This window comes from Ischnura elegans, chromosome 7 (assembly GCF_921293095.1).
Source record: "Ischnura elegans chromosome 7, ioIscEleg1.1, whole genome shotgun sequence".
Taxonomy (NCBI): Eukaryota; Metazoa; Arthropoda; class Insecta; order Odonata; family Coenagrionidae; genus Ischnura; species Ischnura elegans.
The window spans coordinates 101,668,419-101,691,411 of NC_060252.1; the positions used below are offsets into that span (position 1 = coordinate 101,668,419).

A 22,993-nucleotide genomic window follows, 5' to 3' on the forward strand; every position below is an offset into this window, starting at 1 on the left:
TTTATTTTTGTTATTCAACTATACATTTTCCTTTTCAGTTGATGAGAAATTTGGCATTTTAAGAGGTTATTTTCTGTAATTCTTTGAGCATAATTCTCCTCACGACGCTTCCTTTTTTTGTTTTCAGCGGATATTTTTTTCATATAATAATCACTTTGAAATCCAGTGATGATATTATTTATTTATAGATACTAAAAACTGTTGTAGATTAGGCTTTACCTTTTTTTTTATTAATTTTTGTTGGCCAAATTTCGCAAAATACTTTTGATTCTTGTAAAAAATAGAGAATGGGAGTGTGAATCTACAGAACGTGCATGAAATAATAAGTTTGAACTTGTTATTGAACCAGTAATTTCAGTGGTGATCTTTTCCTTTTATTAAAAATTTCTGTCACTGGCTGAGCATGTTTATATTTGTTACTTGCAAGTAAATACCTGGAAATATTCTGTAATAACACACATGTATTATGTACATATATGCAGAGTTTTTTTGGGGAATGTGTCAGCTTATTGATTGGCCACCATTTTTACACAGAAGTTTTCTTATTCAGAAGGAATTTCCCTCCAAAGTAAAGCACATGGATGTGCAAATCTTTGGCACAAATTAGTTCGAACACCTTTTGCTCAGGGATTGGTGCCCTGCTTAAATGTACTCTAATTACATGCAAGTGTACTTAATGACATTACTGATATCTTCTTATTTAGTTATTATGAATCATTAACATTATATTTGGTATTTTTATCCTAAAAATTAGTCTAATTTATCTGTGAAAGAATAATCCCTTTAACCTCTTTTTTTCTCTATTTGTTGTGCATGTGCTTTATTTTATTAATAGATTCATTATATGTATATAACTACCCAGCATTGTTTTTAATATTGAAGCTTTCATGTTCCGCTAACATCGAAATATAATTTTTCTGCTGATTTTAAATCTTGCTTTCCTTTTTTTCTTTTCTGATATTGTGTCCCATATCTCAGTTTGGTTAAGTTCCTGCATAGAAAAAAATCATAGTGGTATTAAATATTTTAATTAGTCATTAAATAGTTGTTTATTATCGAGTTGATTGCATACTACACAAACTTGCTTTATTTTGAGAGGACTGTCTTCATAAAAAAATTGTTGTACAATTCAGTTTCTAGAGTCGGTAGTAAAATATTTATTTTTCTCTCTTTGTCCCTTAATCTTATCATATATCTCCATGTCATGATTTACAATCAATCCATTACTTTCACTGCACATTTCATGTGTATTTATGCATAGCTGAATTATTGTTGCCATCCAGCCTTCTGCCTTATTCATGGGCTTAGGCATGTTTAACTTACTATATCCCTTGACCTAAAAAACTTTAATCCAACTTCCCTTGCCTTATTTTCCTCCTATGCTACTTTTTTTCTTACCAGCAGGTAAAAAAATTACAATGACTGTAGACACTCTTGGGTTGTGGGACGAAGCAGAAAATTTGGAAGAGGTCATATATAGGCAGGCAGGCAGGACCATATACTAGATGGTAACCAAGGGCGGATTTAGGATTTTTTTTCAGGGGGGGGGGGGGGAGGGAGGGGTGCCAGGGTCGGACAGGCGAACTGTCTTCTCAATATTTGGATTAAAAACTACATGCAATTATTTATTTATATATTTATTTATTATTTATTTATGCAACAATATTACTCTACGAAATACATATACATACTCTTAATTTCAATATAAAAGTATTAATATGTAAATATTCATAACTTTTACCTTAAAACATACATTTTTTTAATATTTGTAAAAAAAATATCATGTATTTTTTGAGCATCAGGGGGCACGTTCCCCTCTCCCCCAAAATCCACCTGCGATGGTAACATACATAACAAAAACAAGTCGTGTGGATATTTTGACATGATTGATATATCATAAAGACATGCTTTACATTTAAAATCAAGCTATGTTGGACTTTCATTGGGCCACCTTGAAACTGTCAAAGAACTGGAATCTGTCAAAATGTATTAGTATATGTGCAAGTCTTGGATTGAAAAAGAATCACCCTTTCATTATTCCCTTGTGGAACTATCGCACCATTTTGTGATATTGCTTATTCTTATAGTTACAAGTCTCTCATATTCTTACTATTCTGATTTTTAGATTTCTACTGTCAATGCAGCTGTTTGTAGATTCTTTGTAGTCTTTACGCAGAGCACTTTTTGGTACACTGTTAGACTCGTGCACACTCTCCATTATTACTTTAAAGTCGCGAGAAAAATCCCATTCATTTTTCATAGATATTCATGGACATTACTCGTATTATACTTTATGAACTATAGTGATATCAAGTCCTTTACAATATGTTAGTTTCATATTCCACTCATTTTTTGAACATTAGTAGACATAACCCTTTTGCCATCTAGATGAAAAAACATTCTTTGCTCTTGCTGAAACTATAGTTATATAATATGTATATTAAATTTCACTGATTAATTTCCAATGGCCATTGAATTATCTGAGTTTTCAGCAATATTGGTTGATGAAAGTTTCTTATGTCATGCATAAAATATTATGAAGAATGTGTAGCAAGGGCTTCATGTAGTCCATCTGGAATTTGACGACAGCAAAATAGTTGAAGAACTGCATTTGGTATCGCTAATTATGCAGTGGGTAAATCATTGGAAATTATATCCAATATTTTCCAGGAAATTTGGCTTTAATAGGATCAATAATACACTGCAAAGCTTGCTACCACACTTTGATGTACATTTTGAACATTTCCTAACTCTATAGAGCTTTAAAAATGGATAATATGTACTTCAAACATGCAACAAAGGCTTAAGTGGCATTTTAATAGCAATTGATGCACAAAATCTTTGCTAAAGTTACTGACATAGCAATGCTACCTGGACAATCTGAGTGAAAAGTGACTCTTCTCAAGTAATTACTTTTATCAAAATAAAATGTCATTGTGTATTGGAATAAGTTAGTGGTGATTTTAAAATTTTAAATGGTAGCAGAATCATAGAACAGAACTTTTCTTGAAAGAATTGGCTTTTTTTGGCTTTATGACATCCCTATCTTGGTGATATGGATGTTCTTCAATCCAAGAATATATTGTAAAATCTAGCCCCCATTTTCCTAAATTATTTACCTTGGTTTGGGAGTATGATTTTTAGGTTTGAGATTTGTGTGTTATCTTCATGTTGGCTCTTCCAAATTAGCTTTATTTGGGTCATGGTCCATCAAATTTGTCAAAGTTTCGCTTATGTGTTTTAACGTAGGTACATTCCTAGGAAAATTATTTGATTAGACATAATGTAGCTTGCTAGTGGAATGAATACTGCATGCTCTGCATGACATACAGTGTATCTTGGTGCAAGAAACTTCAGTTTACTTAATTGCTCGTTTTCTAACAAAAAAAAATCTGTATATGAAAAGAAATGTTTACCAATTTGATTTAGTGATTCATTGAACATTAGTGGAAAACAAACATTTTGGGATTTATAAATTTTGCATGCTGTATTTTGAAGCGCTTATGGTACTGTGATATATTTTTTAATGCAGTCATCTTCATTCAAGAATTCAAATGGGCTGCTTTCCAGAGTAAAAAAAATATACCAATTGGTGTCAATCCATTTATGGAGTAAGACCAGGGTAGGGGTGGCTTCGAGCAGGTGTTGGCAGTTGCCCCAAGAATGCCGTTGAGATCTTAATTTTTCATTCTGTGAATAATTTAAATATATCCTCTTCCCAGACATAAGCATAAAATAAATGTGAGATTTGCATTCATGCAATGTGCTTCAAAAATCATTTCAACATTATGTGTTTACATGTGTAATTTTTTCATTGGAGGGGTGTGTTTAAATGGAACAAAACTCGATAAACCCCAACACCAAAACTTTGACATCTAGACTTGTCCCTTGATCAGAATGGTATCATCCACTTACAAATTTGTCACTATTATTCTCACACCTGTCATACACTATCCTGTACTCAGTCAGTAAGGTAAAAATACATCAATTTGGTGGTCCTCTACAATTTATATACACTTATGAACTTATGGATTTTTGAGCAATATCTCCACGGTTTGAAAAAGTAGAGGTCTTTTTGGCATAATGCCTTGTAAATATGTATGTATATATGCTTGTGAAAATAGGTTAATTTTAATAATCCAAAAAAATTAAGCTTTTAATCAAAAAGAAGTAATATTTAGACCTATTTCTAATGGTGATTAACATGGCTTGCTTGATAGGCCAACCATCCTTCCTTCACTGAAGTTGATTTATTCTTTTCCTTTTCCAGTGAGGGCACTAGCCACACTCCCACTTCATGAAACCAGTACTGATGACGATGACCTATCATCACCCGTTCAACCTCTGCCTCTAACCCAACAGCGAGATAACTTCTTTTCATAGTAGGGCTTATTTGTCTTAACTCTTCCTGTGAACTCATTTAGGTGAAAAGAAAGCTATGTATAAATAAATGAATTTTTTAAAAAATGGAGGTGAAAGTGAAGGTATATCCGTGGACTACATGTTTCTGAAGATTTATCATGGTGACTGTGCTAGTGAAAGGAAGAAATGGGACATGTTTATCAAATTTCTGTTGTGTTATCAAGTGTCATATGTAAGCCCTTGGGAATCACAGGGTTTATCTATGCAAAAGTGCTTCCATGTGGTTGCATAAGATGAGTCCAATAATTAGTGTTAGGGATGAGAAAACATTGAGTAGAACAATCGTTGATACTTGAAATTGAATCTTTATCATAACCTTAGTTTTTCCTCTGTTTTCATGCTGTAAACTCACCAAATGATGTTTGTTAATGGCTTTTTCAAATGTGCAATAGCACCTCAGTTATCCAAGCTTGACCAACAGTATTGAACGCATGATGCCACCAACAAATCAAAGGACTTTCCTCAATCATTTTGAAGTTCAATTAATTCTAATGTATGTTATATTTTATATGTGTTAATATGAGATTTTCTATTATATTGATGCTTGTTGTACCGATAGTTTGGTCCATGTCTTCATCTCATGGAATGATGGAATCAAGGGCATATTTTTTATTATGTATATTTATACTTTTATGTCGCAAAGTTATCAGTGAAGGTATATTAAGGTCTCATTTACGTTGGATAAATGAGGTACTATTAAACAGCAGCAGCTATTTTTGTAGCATAGTTGTTTTACAGAATCACTTTTGTTGATTTATGTTTTATGAACAGTCAGTTGACTTGAATGAAACAGCAATTTTTTTCATGTCCTAAGGTTGTGATACATGGAAAAGTGCCTGTTCATTTAAAATTAGTGTACTTGTCATATTGCACATAACAGTATTTAAATGAGCTCTGGGAGAACACAGCATTGGTGCAATGAATTATGTACATATTTAAATATTTGTTAGATTGTTTCTTTTGTAAAATGTAAACATTTTATTAAAACCAAAATTTTAACAGAAATTGCTTGTTATTACATTTTTTTGTGAACTCAATTGTGATTTAGATATGTACTTACAGATATGTGGATAAAGTACTTTAATTTTTCATCAAAAAGTGCTTGAGAAAACAATGCCCACTCAGCAGGCAGGTCTTAATAGTTCAGACAGTGAATGTCCCGTCTGCCAGGATGTCTGTCAACTTTATACATTTTTACAAATTGTTTTCTAAAGAAATCTGCCTCCTGTCAGTATCTCGCAGAAACTGTTAGCCGTTGTCAATGGCATGTTATGTGTGGACTCTAAATGGGGGTGGACTCAACTATAAATTAAATCTAGCAGCGGTTTTAGGCACAGCTAATACTGAAGGGTCTGGGGGGTATGGAAAACCCAGGTGCGTGGGGGCCCTCCCCCAGAAAATATTTAAGATAAATCGTTCAAAATGGTGAGTTTTACCACTGTGTGAATAGTTCGATGTTTTGTTTGTGAGTCATCCGTCCCCCTAATATTAATAACGAAATTTTTCCAATTGAAATCTCTAATATATAAAATTCTCGTGTCACGCTTTTTTGTTACCATAGTCCTCCGAAACGGCTGGACCGATTCCTGCAAAATTTGGTATGCATGTTCAGTAGGACTGAGAATATCTTGTAAACTATTTTTCATTCTTCTCCAGGGCCCACGAGGCCCTGGAATGGGCCCTGAGTCATTTCCATAAGAAATACATGTAAAATTTATTTTTAATAACTGCAGACCTTTTTCTTTTTTATATTTAAGCCTTAACCGGTGACATGCGGTCTGAGAGACCGCTGAATTTCTAAAATTATGAATATTTTCAAAATTAATATTTCAAAATATCTATAATTCTCGTTAGCTTCATATTTTTGCATAACAAGGACATCCCACTCTTAAAAAATAATGTTCCTTTTATTAAATTTTGTAAATTTGAATTTCAATTCAATTAGCGGTCTGTGAGACCGTACGTCACTGGCATGAGAAAGCATCAAGAAAGGAATAAGCTGGATAAATTTCATAGCCACTTACTACTTAGCCTTCCAACTTTAACATTTAAGGCTTTTTTTAATCTGGCGACATATTGATGCATAAATAGAATAATTATAACTCAAATGTTTTGGGCATCAGTTTTTTGAGCCTGCTTCAAATCACAATTTTTAATGACAATTGGTTTGTATTGGGAGTGTAAAAATTTTAATATAAGTTTAAGAATAGTTAAGCATTCAAACAAAAATAAAAGAAAAAAATAAAAATGGTGTTGCAACATTTTATGAATTTTTGATTTACGCATTGCGGTCTCCAAGACCGCACGTCACTGGTAGTGTAACAACGCAGCAAAGAAAAACTGATTTCCATCAGATTTGACACTGATTTCCTACAGGTTTGACACACTGATTTCCTACTCCTTTGAATCTGTTTTTAAAATTGAAACAGCTGGAAATCAGTTGGAAGACAGTTGGAAATCAGTTGTGAAGGTCCAACATGGCGGCTGTTTTCCTACTCATTTCCATGCATGTGGTTTGACTCTGGTTTCCACCGTTCAACAGATTTGAATCCGGTTTCCCCGTTTTAGCTATTTCGAATCTGTTTTCCACATTCATACCGATCTGAATCTTGTTTGCGACTCGATTCTCACCTCCTATGACCTGCTGATGTATGAGTTAACTTGATACATGAGGCGGAAATAATTATTTCCGCCAATTCCTAGTTTCGCTGAGCTGCACTCAACCAACGTTTCTAACTTCACATACTACATCTCTATCATCAATCTGGATGTAGACTCAGCTGAAAAAAGTTTACAAAATACATCCTAACAAAATGAACTTCATGTAAGTCTATGTAAGTAAGGACCACAACAAAATAACATAGGCTCTATTAACGTATTTATTAAGTATGCACAAACCCTATTTGAGGTACATATGTACTTAAGTATTTCACGTCACTGGTTAAGGGTTAAATTAGTGATAATGGTCACATTAAGTTGAGACATATACCATTGGAATGAAAAAGAAATGCACATTCTTATTCTTGCAATCAAATTCAAGTGACTTATGGTGAATTTAGAGAAAAACATCCAAAGAAAGCTGAAAATTTAGCATTTTTGGCTCACTGTCCCCTTGGTGACCGTCACTATTGTTTATGTCATTTGAAATCTCTTTCTATCATCATAAATGATGAATGACAATTTCCAAGGAGATGTATTACTACCAGGAATCGCTATTATTCTGACAGATGTGCCAATTGAATATAAACGGGTTTAATTTCCAGTTAGATTGGCATTCGCATTGACAATGTCTCAAGGCCAAACGATGTCTTTTTGAGGCTTTGAGGCACACCGTGCTCTTCATACAGAAAATTGTAGGTGGCATATTCACGCGTGGGTAAACAATCCAGTTCAATCAATCAAACAATGGTTTTGGCTAAAGATAGATTTACTAAAAAAATCGTACACTCCATTGAACTCAGAGGCTGATAATGTTTTTTTTAATAGTCATAATTTGTGATAGAGATGTAATTTGAAATTTATTGATTACTAGCAGGCCACCCGGTGCAGTTGCTCGGGAACTATAGTACCCAGAGAAGTGGGAGACTTGGAACTTGGAATTCATGGTCACACGGCAGGATTTTTAGGTAAAGGAACAAAGCAGGTATGATGATGGTATACATGTATAACTGCAAACAATGGAAACAATGATTTCTGTATATCGAGCACAGGATGAAATTACGCATACCCCAGAAAAAATATTTGCACCAAAAGTATTAATAGGTAAGAGTAGAATCCTTTTAGTTATGTTTTACCAGACCGTGTCAAAGATTTTTCCCACACAGCAGGATTAGCAACCACAGAAGTTGCATGACGTGGAGTAATTAATAGTAATGAAATAAGGACGTGTCGGACAAAACCAAAAGTAGCACAACTTGATTTGGGAGCATGAGATGCACCTACAGACAAACTTTGGTTGACAAACAGACGTACTCTTTTATATATGTATATAAAAGATAATAAAAGTTAAATGAATTTAAAAAAATGAATGTTTACTGTTTTGTATAGGTCAACATCGTTCACAGCATCTTCCTCTTTCAGTCATATACCACTTACTCACACACTTACAATAAGTTAGTTATTTTTTATTTGATCCCAAAAATATTTACAATAAATAATTTATATGGAAAAACATCGTTTGTGGGGTCAGCTAGTATTTTTATAAAAAAAAGTCCTCTAAGCTCTGGGGGGGTTTTATCTCCCAAATCCTCTCTCCCCCTCGCTGCACCATGGCTAAATGGTGTACATAATATTACTAAGAGCATGTGCATTTGACTTACCAGTGCCCATTATTTTAGAGTTAAAATTATGTATGACTGTTTACTATCATTTTGGATCCTTATCTGTAATTATTTCGCAAAGAGAAGATACCTGTTTACATGTATGGCACTATGGTGAATTGCAGTGGCGCAGCGAGTGGGGGGTTTTGGGGGATATAATCCCCCCCAAAGCTCAGAGAAATTTTTAAGTTAAAATCCATTTTACTTAATTGGATTTACTTAATATTCATTTTCCATTAATCATTCAATAATACATTTTACTTAATCCAATTTACTTAATATTATTTACAGAATAGTGTAAAGATGAATAAAGTATCCCTCCGAAAGCCGTAAAACTCACCATTTTGAACCATTTATCATAATTTTTTTCTGGAGGAGTGCCCCTGCACCTCCTGCTTACCTGGTGCGTATTCTATAACCCCCAGGTCCCCCAGTATAAGTTGTCCCTAAAACACCCCCAAGCCTTAATTCCTGGCTGCGCTGCTGGTGAATAGTATCCTTGAGGAGACACATCAGCAGCATCCAAAATGAAGAGAAGATGACCAAGGCAGGGCCAGGTCAAGGCAAAATACTTACCCAGGCAAACTGCTCTCACCCCCCCTTCCTGTTTAGCATGGAATGCCGCCCAATTAAATTAAGAGTTGGCTGAAACTTTTAAAGTTCATAAAAATAAATTCGCACAAGATAGTTGTTAAAAAATATTAACTCTATAAAATAGGAAAAAATAATTTTTTTGTAGATTGGGCGTTTCATTGCCCCCCTAAGTCACCCCGGGCAGTTGTCCGGGTCCTGGACCAAGGAGATAGAAGAAGGATAACAAACGAGGGAACATGGTATGTAAGGGCAATAAGGAAGGCTGGTAAGCTGAAGAATATCAAAAGGAATGTAGAAAAAGGCAAGAATAGATACGAAGGGGCTTTGTGAGGTTAGATGGAATGAGAGTGGAGTGATGAATAATAAGCAGTGGAGATGAAAGCCAACAAGGGGTACTCTACCCAGCCAGCACACTCTCCGACGTTTATGTAAACATCCAAGGCAATGAAGTGGCAACAGTTTGTCCTTTGACGTTGCGCCGTGTATGATATCAACGCGACGGCAACGTGTTGCTGTGAAGTTGCTCAGTTTGGACGGTTGCTTCGTATCCCATTTTATGTGAATGCATTCGCTCTAATGAATGATCAGCTATAAATAAAAGGTTTTACGACTTATGTAAATAACTTTGTACAATGTGTTTTATGGAATAATTGGTATTTATTCGATGATTTTGTGGATTTATTAACGAATATGTCTCCAAGTCGCTCGGTGGTGATTGAAAAAGATTGAGATAATATAATATAAGCATCTCAAGATCTCGAGGTTGATGAATCTCTGGATATTCGCTATCGGCGAAGTGAAATTATTTGTGTACAATTGACCAACTTTTTATTTAAATACTGCACTAATCTGCATTACTTGCAGTGTTCAGCACATGATATTGCATAGAACAGTACAATAAGATGAGGCACAGGAATTATTTAAGTGTATGATGTAACAAAGAAATAAATAGTATCTCTAATGTTTTTTTGTTCTATTCGAATTAGTCGCTTCGTTTGTCGATAGAAATCATCAAACATGAGTTTATGGCCTTTTTTAACCCAGAGTAGCACCAATATTTTCTCGGGACTGGATAAATATGAGTTTGAATATTGCGCCGAATTTGCCATCTGCTACAGAAAAAGGTGAGCATCGAAATCACAAGTACGTTTTTGTTGTGGTTCGCAGGTGTGTTACGTAAAGAGGTGAAAACTCAGAGTAATTGTCGCTACAAATCCTACATAGGGATTTCCTGAGTAGCTCCGCCGTAGAAATCAAGTCCATTTTTCTCCAACAACATGTTTCTTTCAAGAGCTCTGCGGATGGTGGCTAAAAAGGTATGGAAACTCAAAAAAACTCCATGTCCATATTCTCACCCTTCTGGGAGTCACTTGATACAACTACGATTGACATTGCTATAATTATTTTCAGGATTTGTCGGTCATTAGTCGTAGCATATGTTCAACTCCCCGAATGTGCTCCAACTATAATGACATGCATACTCCCACGGACATCGTCGAGCCTCAAATCCCGCCTTATGTAGAAAAACTAGATGAGGCAGTCGACGTTAAAAGAGCTAGGTGAGTTATATTTAGCATTTAATCCGTTTTTAAGGTATTAAATAGAAGTTGGAGAAATACTTACGATACATGGTCATCGTAAACTAAAAATACCTTAACAGCTTTTACTAATGTTTTCTTTTCACTATAGGATTACTTGAATAGTTATCTTGATATGCGAATTTGGGCCTATATGGCGCATTATCACCAATTTTTTGGTGAGAAGATATTCCGCATTATGCAGATCTGATAGAGTTGGCGAATCAAGTGTCTAAGGCTATGCGTTGTAGGCTTATATTTCCTGAAATTTAGAAATGAATCATTTGGTTGTTTTTATAAAACTTTATCAGTTGGTATGTCAGTGATCCTTGTTCATTCATTTTTAGTGACCTTTCGTGGCTTCTATATTTCACTGTCCCCTTTTTCGATTTAGTACTCGATATAACTTACCACCCTCATCATTTTCCTGACATTCTTTCTGACTGACACTCATCCTGGCTCCTCTTCAGGTTGTTGATTTGATGCTACAGTGTCCCCTGAAATAGCAAATGATGAAGCGTAGCCTGTGCTACACATCTGGGTATAACTGGATGTACTGAACTAAGTTCCACTGTTTCAAGATTAATTTTTTCAGCCACTTTCATAATTACAGAAGAGATTTAATTGGGTACCTGGTATCCATTTCCATTTTTTTAATGTGATGTATGTAGAAAAACACCATTCCGGCACAGGTTAAGAAAAGACATAAAAGTCAAATAACATTTTTATGAATTTTGGTGCCTCAAAAGTTCTAATATATTGGTAACCAAAACAATTTTTTCCATTTGTTTATTCTGTATTCGCTGAAATAATTGAAAACACACAGATCAATATTTCATTCGTAAATAAAGTTGAGGAAATGGTGATCCGGCTCTGCTAATTTTGCCATGACACCACTGTTAAGGGATCGATTAGATATGCTGAAGTTCTCAGCATAGATGTTTGCAAAATAATTTTTGCGGCGATGGTGATAACTCAAATTTTATAAAAGATGGAGCAAAGTTTGTTTTGTTGGAATTTTTATTCTCATTTGTGGGAGAACCTATCATTTCAATTTAGTCCTGTTATTTTACATGTACCAGTATCTGATGATTATGTGTTATTAATATTTTCATAGGTTGCTGTATCAGTCACGGAAGAGAGGAATGTTGGAAAATGGTCTTATATTGAGTACATTTGCTGCTAAGCATCTTGCCAAAATGTCTGCAGATATGTTGGCTGAGTATGATCGTATGATTAACCTGCCATCAAATGACTGGGACTTATACTATTGGGCAACAGGTAACTTTATGAAACCCTTATCTCTTTTCCTACATTTATGGCATCCAGCGAGTGCGACTAGATTTAAGGAAGGCATAATTACAATGTTATGGGAGAAGTGAATGTTGTTTGAATGACCTTTTTTCCTATTGAATTTACTTGTCAGCAGAAAATAACCTTCGACAGATAATCCTGCAGGTAAACTATTACTTTTACCGCACATAATTAATTTCACAATCAGAATTTAATGATTCAGTGCCTTCAGCCTAGGAATGCTGTACACATCAATGTATTTAACAAGCTCAAAGACTTCAATTATGGGGGCCAATGCCAAATTTTAATAAATAAACAAAACCACCATCACGTAATAGGGTAGTATCCTTCATCAAAGAAAGCGAAAGGCATTGATTGCGATTCGTTACCCACGTGCATTCATAATATACAAATTATTTGGTTTTAGAAATCCCAGTTTAGACGAATGGCCATGGTCAATTTTAACCGCATTTAAAAAAAAGGCCAGATTGGCACCCATGCGATGCCACTCCACAAAACATCACAGGGACCTAGTTTCTATCCTAGTAGATAGGAGTTTTACAAGGTCTGAGATTACCAATGCATGCATGAGGCACAGAGCTCAGGGAAACATGTCTTAATAATCACCTATTGAAACTGCTTATGGTCGGAAAGTTTCCTTCATTTGATAAGGTATTAATAATCCTTATTTAAGCCAAGCACTACCTGCTAGAAGCCTGCGTCGTATCAGCGCTCAAAGCCTGGCCCCAAGGTCACCTCACACGGCGACAGCGGGAAACAGAATGACATCACACGGGGTTTTACCAGCATTCGTACTTAGCCGTCGCATTTTCGCGCACTTGAAAATTTTCACTTTGCACTTAATTGCAAAAAATAGATATCATTATTTAAAAACCTAAAAGTGTGAAATGTATACTGCAGGAGTAATAATCTTTCGATCTAGGCAATAAAAAAATAATAGGAAACCACCCTATTCATGAAGACGATTGCACTCCATCACCTCTCTGCTTGTGATTGAGCTGCAATCATCAGATTTGCTAATAGCAAATATGTAGATAGATTCTATTGCCACACTGAGGCAAAAGTGGCCCCAATTGCAGTATTTTTGGATTTAAATGCACTTACAAAACACTTGAGATGCCATCAAAATGGTAGACACAGGACCACAATTCCAGATTTATTTTACCCTAACTGAAATATAGGCTAAATAAAATAGCTCACCTGCAGGATTATCTGTAGAAGGTTATTTGCTGCTGGCAAGTAAATTCAATAGCAAAAAGGGTCATTCAAACAACATTCACTTCTCCCATAACATTATAATTATGCCTTCCTTAAATCTAGTTGCACTTGCTGGATGCCATGTATCTAGATCACGTATCTCACGATTAATATCTGTTTAAAGGAGGCAAATTATTTGACTACATATGTCTAGGTGCACTGATTTTGTTATTCAGGATGTTGGAAACCAGTTCAAATTCTTTCAAAAATGTGTTGTTGACATGAAATTCTTAAATTTTATGTTCCTGAAATCAAAAAACAAATGTTCAGAATTGGTAGATTCTTTGATAAAATTTAAAGTCCCTGACTCTTTGTATTTCTTTAAAAAAATTGATAAACTCAAGAAGGCATTAAAATTCATAGCAAATATTATTTTATTCTATGCAATAATTTATACTCTGACTATGATGTTCAGGCTGCTTGAGGAACTTGCTTTTTAATGTAGTCCCTGAAATTAATTTTTTGTGGAGATCTTCAGCAAAAAGTGTGGTACAGGCATCCCCCGAGTTACGTAAGAGATGCGTTCCGGCAGACTATGCGTAAGTCGAAATTTACGTAAGTCGAACTTTTGCGTTGGCGCTTCAGATATTGCTGTATAACAAGTTGTATCGTACAGGAATGAGCGCAACCACATACGCCACCACATCCATCGCTAGAACTGCAAATTTTCACGTTGATTGCTGACTTGGGATTTATAAGCGATTTTTCTACAGAAATTAATGAAATTTCCTTCGAGGAATGACAAAAATGGGTCAATTTGTTATTTTTAGCACGTAAAAACTCTATAACTATTCGATATTTTGTCTACCATAGGTTGTACGAGCGAATATCTACTTCTTCGCGCTCGCATTCGAAAATTAACGTAATCATTTGAAATACGGTTATCGCTTACGTAAGTACGGATTTACGTAAGTCGAGACATACGTAACTCGGGGGATGCCTGTACTACATTCATAAAAATACAACAGCTGATGAATTAGCAATAAGAGAAATATAAGATCTGAATTTGGGTGGTCCTCAAAGTTTCATTTTTACCATGCACATAGTACCGGGTGTTTATAAATGAATATCGGGGTTATTAAATATATTTTCATTTAGTTCAATTTTTATGGGTGTTTATTACTGTAAAGCACAAAATGCTTTCTGTTCACTAGTCACCCATCTTTGCTACTACCGCTTTCTAGCAGATCGCAGCGGAAGCATTTCATGCAAATTTGCATTGTTGCTAAATAACAAAACTGTTTGAGTTGTTCTCTCATTTGACATATAATTTAGAACTGTAAGTATAATTAATAAATATTATAAAGAGTTAAAACCCCAATATTCATTTATAAACACCCATAAAAATGGAATTAAATGAAAATATGTTTTATCATATGATCCATCTAATTTATTGCATCTTATTTTGTTAAGGTGTGCGACCAGTTCCTGCAGAATTTGACAACCAAGTAATGAAATTACTTCAGGACCACATAAAAAATACCAACCGGGAGTTGAGGATTCGCCAACCTGATCTTTACTAACTCCGTTAATGAGTTAATTAATAGTGATCTCCTCTTGATAGTTGAACTTACACAATTTTTTGTATATATTTTTACCTTCTCTGTTAAGTACTGAAATAAAATCACATGTAAATTATTTTTTAGCAAACACTATTTGTGATTATTATTTATGAAATATGATGTGGTTTATGTACTTTTGTTGTTTTTACCTAAGAGAGGTGAAGTATTAAAGAAAGTGAATTAATGCATCGTTAAACTATCACTGCTTACATAAGTACATAAAGATTATACATAACCTATAGCTTAAGTAATAATTTAAAGTAAAACTAATCCATGAATGTGGCAAAAACAAATAATTAGCAATTGCAAGACAAAATTGAGGACTTTTAATCCTTCCGCTGAACCCCACCCGTCACATGCAGAGAAAGTGCTGAGCACATGGCAGGGAGAATGAAAAGGTACTGTAATAGTACAGCCCGCCACCTCGAAGTTGCGGGTCCCACGCTATGAAATGTGTGGGTTCTTGCCCTTGGTGTCGGGAAGCGAATAGTCACGGACAAGTATTTAAAGTTTTTACCCCAAAGTTTATTTCCCAATTATAAGTCCCAATTTCGAAATCAGTTCATTGAAAATACATAAAGTTATGATGAATTTGTGCATCCAGAATAGCCAAAATTTAGCACATTACCAAAAGTCTCGGGAAGGAGAGGAACTGCTGGTGATGGCACGGGTGGATAGCGAGGAGCTTTGGTCGCACGGACCATACGGCCCGCGCTTCGACTCCAACTGATGGCTAAATTGCTGACTGACCACTGGTGAGTCTACTGGTGACTGAGTAACCGAGTCCAGTAAGTGAGTGTGTTACTGAGTGCCAATAGCATCTCCACCGTGCCATTAGATAGGGAAGTGGAACAAGGATGTTTTCATCATAGAGGAAGAGGAAGGTTAGGCATTCTTGAAAGTGAAAAGGCACAAATCCCGAGGCATAGTTTGTCATAGCTGTTCTGAGGCGTCACACAACAACATATTTATGCATATTTTGGAAATGGAAATCTTCCATTTTTGGATCACTACAGTACGTTCACAGCAGTGAAAGGGTTAAAATAGTGAAATTACAAGTACATAAAGTCTATCAAGGAAAAGTCAGCTCATTCCATCATCCATTTAAAAATTCAATTTTTCATACCATTAGGTTTGATTGTGTGATGATTCAACTTCAACTTTTGTTTGCATAGTTTTGTATATCCACTGATAACTGTAAATATTTTTTAATGGATGATAATTTCAATAAAGGTGGGTTAAAAGAGATGTATGATCAAAACTTGCAAAATGAGATTGGGTATATTAGCTGCTCCAATTTGTCTGGTTGCCTTGAGATACTCCCATATCAATTCAATGGTGGCTGAGATCTTAGATTTAGGCTCATACTCGTAGAGTCAGACTCATGTCAAAGAATAGCACCTTTTTGGTAGGGTTGAAATGCACAAGTTTTCGCATTTCATTATTAATGAGATGTTTGGAATTGAATAATCCTCTAGTATAACCAATGGCCGCTGAAATTTGATAAAATATAAATTTGGGATGCTGCCCATGGTGAATTATGAATGTGATCATTAATCATAAGTATGATTTTACCCAATTTTAAAATTTGGAGTCAACTGACATTTTCCTAGCTTGAGTAAACATTGAATGCCATTCCATTTTTATTGTAATGAATATTGTGCACAGGTGCCATTTTTATTAACATGAATATTGTGTGGAATAGGGTAGTTTCCTTCATCTAAGAAAACGAAATGCATTGATTGTGATTCGTTACCCTCCATTAGTGTATTCATAATATACAAATTATTTGGTTTTAGAAATCCCAGTTCAGGCGAATGGCAATGGTCAATTTTAACAGCATTTGAAAAAGGCCAGATTGGCGCCCATGCGATGCCACTCCACGTGACGTCACAGGGACCTAGATGGTATACCAGTAGTCAGGAGTTTTACATCGTCTGAGATTACCAGTGCATGCATGATACACAGAGCTCAGAGAAATATCTCGTAATAATCACTATATAAAACTACAAGGTCACCTTACACGGCGACAGCGGGAACCAGAAATACGTCACACTGGCTTTTCCCAGCATTCATACTAAGCCGTCGCGTTTTCGCGTGCTTGAAAATTTTCACTTTTCATTTTATCGCGAAAAATAGATATCGTCATTTCAAAATCTAAGAGTGTGAAATACGTACTCCAGGAGTAATAATCTTTCGATTTAGGCAATAAAAAAATTATAGGAAACCACCCTAATGCATATTTTGGTGCCATCATGTAGCATTTGCGTATTAATTTTTACTTTCTCCTCTGTGGCAGTTATTTAAACGGATTTGAATGACTCTAATCTACTTCCAGTGAAAACCTGCTATTTACATAATGTCTAGCATAGGCGGATCCAGGGGGGGGGGCACGGGGGCACGTGCCCCCCCCAGACCCTTAAAAATATGCTAGATTTTTAATACGGTCCCATTATCATTTCGTTCGTTTTGTATAACAAGGTATCCTCGTGCCCCCCCCTGAACAAAATTCTGGATACGGCCTTGCTTGTGCCCCTCCCAGAAAGAAATCCTGGATCCGCCCCTGATGTCTAGCATCTCCTCACGGGGGACAATGGTACCCTTTGTCAATCTGATTTTGTGTTGAGAAAGGGAGATGATGGTATCATCTTCAACAGCAACTTGAAAAATTTGTCTACAGAAAATTTATAACTACCCCTATCAGTTGAGTAAGAATGCCACGTCTATTGGCATTATATTATCATATATCCAATGTTCCTCATTTCGGTATGAGGGGGCGATACTGAAAATTCAATATCAGATTACGACGATTTTTTTAGCATTGATAATTGGCGATTGCGATGCTTAATATCGGGACAGTAAATTTCGGACAAGATAAAGAATCATGACACGATTTGGAAGGTGTATATGGAGTATTTACATTTTTCTTCTAAACCCGTAGCAATTCGCTGAGATAGGACAAAGATAAACCCGCCGAAAAGTTTAAAAAATATTATAACTGCGGCGTAAAATTGTTTTAATGCATATATGTATTTTCCATGTCGAATTTATTTTGTCTTTCCGGCTTATTTTTCCGGAATTGAAATTTACATATTATTCATCTCGTTTAGCTCAAAATAATAATTGGTAGATCGAAAATGGCCTTATCGTTAGTCCAGAAATGTTGTCACAGTAATAGCATTCACATTTTATTTCAATCGCTGTGAGATCAATATGTGCAGGTATCATTACGGGTTGATGGAAGTATTAAATATTTGAAATCGTTTTCGATATAAACATGCGAAGTCTAAAATTCATGCATTGTAATCCTAGCCTCCTTCCATTATTATATTTATTATTAATACACATAATAATTAGTTTTAATCCAGCAGTTTTCTCGACACTGCGAGTGCACATTTATTCTACGCGTTCATATAATCCCGCGGATTCATTCGGAGGTGACGCCACCATCGGCGTACTTTCGAATTTCGCTATCTTCGCCAGCTCAACTCGTTCAATTCCTCTCCTCGCATCGCCGTGCCGGGGTGGAACGTAGGATTGGTGGCGGAGTTGCGAGGTATGATGTGAAGGCAAGGAAGGAATTTCAATCATCTGACACCAGTGGCGCAGCGAGGGGGGGGGTTTTGGGGGATAACCCCCCCCCCCCCAGAGCTCAGAAAAATTTTGATGTTTAATCCATTTTACTTAATTGGGTTGATATTACTAAGAGAATAGTGTAAGGATTAATAAATATCCCTCAGAAAGCCTTAAAACTCACCATTTAGAACCATTTATCTTAAAATTCCGCAATTTACCTACTAATCTCGCACCTACCGATTATCCTGGTGGGTATACCATACCCCCAAATACCCCGGTACATAGGGGGATCTGGGGGGGGAGGGGCACGGGGGCACGTGCCCCCTCCCCAGAACCTTAAATAACATGGAAGATTTTAATAAAGTCCCATTATCATTGCGTTCGTTTTGTATTTCAAGGAAACCTTGTGCCCCCCCAGAACAAAATCCTGGACACGGCCTTGGGTGTGACCTCCCCAGAAAGAAATCCTGGATCCGCCCCTGCCCCGGTATTTAGTTGCACCTTAACCCCCTCCGCAGCCTTAATTCCAAGCTGCGCCCCTGTCTGACACATCAGAAGATTTGGCTGGGGCAAAGATGACATCGGTTTTACTCAAAATGTTGAGATGACAAAACTATGCGCTTATCAATAGGGCCCACTAACTTGGAAAATAATGGCTCTCATAAATTTGTATTACGGTAAATTTAAAAAAATATTTATTTTCTTAATGGTGGACTCGGGGTGGAATCTCCTTCTATGATGAGACCCCATCAATTAATACACAGCGAATCAACAAATTAAGTAATAATGAAGCAGATTTGTCTACGGTAAGGATTTAAAAGTAACAAATGATATTCGTGAAGATATCTGCAGTCACCTGAAAGTACAGCGGTAGAAAAAAAAAATTATGAGGGCATTGAAAATTTGAACGTTGTGTCATACATCATATAAGAACTCCTCTTTATTTCCAGGGCCTAGAGAAACGATAAATAAAGAGAGATATTTTGTCTAAAGGATAGGTATGGGAATTCGTTTTTCCCCCGAACAATAAAGGGCTTTACTAAATGCTAGGCTTGATTTCGTTCGAGCATTTCCTTCATATTTGTAAAAGGCTGTCCTAATGCCCCACTTTAAACGCATATTGGAGCGGCTTGCGGGGTAGTATGTAGAGCACAAAATAGGTATAGAATCGGGTTGATGAAAACTTACCACGACCAATAAATTCTTAATATACTCGCTTGTAGTTGAATGTTTATATAAATACCATATGGTCTTCCACCGACGATAGCTCGATAAGTATAACATGTCAATGGAGTCAATGATGCCAGCGAAAGGGTCAATGATGCGTCGAATTTTCGATACATATATCTCGATGAGCAGACGACAGACCGAAAAAAGGAAAAGTATAGGTATGTTTAATTTTCAAGCTCTATCAGACTTGACAATAATAAAAAAAATGATGAACAAGCCTTTTTTATTTCGGCATAATACGGAAAAGACCATACGTAATATGTAATAACCTTACCTAATATCCATTTTCGCTATTTTCAGTAGGCCTCTCCGCTTTATACTAGCAGTCACAAATGAATCATTGGCATATCAGATATAAATGAAAGGCTGCTTTGGTAAAAGACTAATGCAGCATTTGCAATGATAATTATGCAATTATGTTCTTCCCGAACACAAAGCAACCGTAAATGATAATGACCTCCATCGGGTTGTATGGCATGGTAATGACATGACCAAGGAAACCAAATATTAAAACTTTTATTTGTGAAGGGAGATTGTCATTGCCAATTTAACTGAATATATTTCTCTAATGCAAAACCCAAAACGTACCATACCATCCCCGTAATGGATCATTAGTTACTACATAAATTCAAGCTAGGAGAGAAAAATATTGAAGCAGAGAGATTGAGGTTTTTTAAATGACAGAATCTTAGGCCTAAAAGAATCTATGTCTGACATCTAATCTGTCATTACGAATCAGCGGTTTAATAAGAATGAATTTCACTACGTCCTACGGCGTAGAAATTTTACTGATTTTACGGCAAAATGTAAAGACTATAGAATAAGCGTATCCCATTAAAAACACTAACAAGACATAGGATTCAGCTATTTTGCAAAGGTAAAGGTAAACACCTCTTTAAACCGTCTTATCTCTACAAAATAAGATCGAAAAGACAATTTCCCGTACCATTTACACTGATAAGAAGTCGAAAAGTATCTTTCCACACTTCAGATATTTGGTCGGTTACAAGTTCTTTCAGCAACCGTGGAGGGTAGAATACTGAGGCAAGGCAGATTTCATGCCTTAAACTAAAAACCGAGTAATTTATAGGCCTTACTATTTTCTGCCCGTTGTATGAGTCAAACGGTGATAAAAATTTGATTGCTTGATATTAAAAATGATTGATTCCATAAAGGATAGAATCTCCGAAATTGCTACATGACACATACATCCACCGACAACTATTAAATGGAAATCAATGTCGTTAAACCTGTAATGGCATGCCGATTCGTACATAAAGTGATCAAAGAAATTTATGAACAAAAAAGGACTTGGAGCCAATTTATAACGGAGATAATTCCCAATGCGTTTCCCAGTTAAAATGTGCTCGGAAAAAAATCATATCTTTTTATGACCACTATATCTAATATCCCATAAGAAAAAGGTCGATAAGGCGCCGATATTATGAAATTTATTCCTAAAAATAACTTTCATCGTGATTCATGGTTTCCCACACATCAGTTTGGGGTCCTTACTTGAAAAAGTGTTGGATAGGCCAGGGGGGTCTGGCTGGTCGGCAATCGCCGAGGGCCCCGAGCTTAGGGGGCCCCCCACAACGCTCGCATTTATCATGAAGCGTATATGAAAGGTGCAATAAACAAAGACTCAGATTACTTGAACCAAAGTTTTTTTACAACATTCTCTGAAAAATAAGATTATATAAATATATGAAATAAAGGTGTCAGAAGATTTAAGAGAAGTTGATGCTTTTTTGAAAGGGTTATTCGAAAACGTTATTGTAGAGAAATTTTAGATTTCAGCGCCGTTTTAAGGAAAAGATTTACTAAATAATAGATAATAGAACCATTATGCATTATTAAATTTTTCAAGCTGCGAAGTTCTCACTTTTCATTGCATTATTTCTTAAGAAATTGTTATTTTTTGTTAACTTTTATCTGGCTTTTAAGTGCCATAATAGCGTCAAAATTCCGAAAATGAAAAGGAGACTTCGTTGATTTCCACTGATTGATTTCGTCCGTACGACATGTTTCGAACCAAAGAGGTCATTATCAAGTACAACAAATTTGAATGGTAAGCAAACATATATGGTTCGAAACATGTCGTACGGACGAAATAAATCAGTGGAAATCAACGAAGTCTCCTTTTCATTCTCGAGTATTAACTTCCACATAGTTGAGCCTAATACAATTGAACGTGTCAAAATCTATTTCCGGGCATGCAATTTTCTAAAAATTTTCTGGGGGAGGCCTTCTGAATCCCCCTAAGTGGGCCCCCCTTATAGCCCGAGCGGAGGGCCCTTAATCACCCTAGATCGCCCCTGAGAGAGGCGATACTTTGACCTCGTCAGGCCGCATCTCGAATACTCGACAAAAGATTCGGCGCAGATACATTCAATTCGTGAACTAAATGAAGCCTGAATCAAATGGTCATTTTTCCGTCCCCCAGAGTGATCGCTCCGGCGATGGATTTTCAGCGACCCATCATTTTCTGAATAACAAGGCTATTCCCACCGTCCCTTTTTCCAAGGAATATGGTCTTCCAAGAAGTCACTACCGAAAGGTGAACCCCATTACAGTGCTTACGCCGCCCTCGGCGGTAAATGTGGTTTATTTGTCCTAAAGGTGTATTTTTCGACAACAGCGTCGAGTTAATTCCACTTGCAAATTGTCCCAATTGGGGGCAGAGGTTAAGTTTCGCTTTTTCGGCTTCGCCATGTGGTTCCAAGAATTTGACAATGCTGCATGACACATACATCCATCGACAACTATTAAATGGAAATCAATGTCGTTAAACCTGATATGGCATGCCGATTCTCACATAAAGTGATCAACGAAATTTATGAACGAAAAAGTACTTTGAGCCAATTTATAACGGAGATAATTCCCAATGCGTTTGTATTATTGTGGGAATCAATTTCAGGACTCGAATGGTGGAAAACGTTTACATAAAAAACTCCGTTACTTCTCTGGACTAGATTCACAAGAAGGAGGGAATTGTTGAGCAACGGAGACCAATAGGGTGGTTTCCTGTAATTTTTTTATTGCCTAAATCGAAAGATTATTACTTCTGGAGTACGCATTTCAAACTTTTAGAGTTTTAAATGACGATATCTATTTTTCGCGATAAAATGAAAAGTGAAAA

General features: G+C 36.0%; 2 protein-coding genes across 9 annotated transcripts in view; both read left to right on the forward strand.

Moving 5' to 3' along the window:
* Window positions 1–4,458, forward strand: part of LOC124162285 — a 568,759-nt gene extending 564,301 nt beyond the window's left edge. For all 8 annotated transcript variants that reach the window (XM_046538768.1, XM_046538767.1, XM_046538763.1 and 5 more), the window contains one exon: window positions 4,271–4,458. In XM_046538768.1, the coding sequence (XP_046394724.1) occupies window positions 4,271–4,383 (113 nt within the window). In that variant the 3' untranslated portion in view covers window positions 4,384–4,458. The remainder of the gene's footprint in view (window positions 1–4,270) is intronic.
* Window positions 4,459–10,461: 6,003 nt separating this feature from the next.
* On the forward strand, window positions 10,462–15,138 carry LOC124162638 (succinate dehydrogenase assembly factor 2, mitochondrial-like). Its single transcript, XM_046539229.1, has 4 exons — window positions 10,462–10,651; window positions 10,746–10,894; window positions 12,030–12,193; window positions 14,897–15,138. The coding sequence occupies exons 1-4, from the start codon at window positions 10,613–10,615 to the stop codon at window positions 15,004–15,006; spliced, it is 462 nt and encodes a 153-aa protein (XP_046395185.1). The 5' UTR covers window positions 10,462–10,612; the 3' UTR covers window positions 15,007–15,138.
* Window positions 15,139–22,993: the final 7,855 nt, after the last annotated feature.

What these genes read in the sequence shown, in the direction of transcription:
- LOC124162638 (XM_046539229.1), top strand. Translation starts at nt 10,613, where the DNA reads ATGTTTCTTTCAAGAGCTCTGCGGATGGTGGCTAAAAAG. An exon ending in TGCGGATGGTGGCTAAAAAG is followed by an intron (nt 10,652 to 10,745) that starts GTATGGAAACTC and finishes AATTATTTTCAG; the next exon opens with GATTTGTCGGTCATTAGTCG. An exon ending in CTTATACTATTGGGCAACAG is followed by an intron (nt 12,194 to 14,896) that starts GTAACTTTATGA and finishes TATTTTGTTAAG; the next exon opens with GTGTGCGACCAGTTCCTGCA.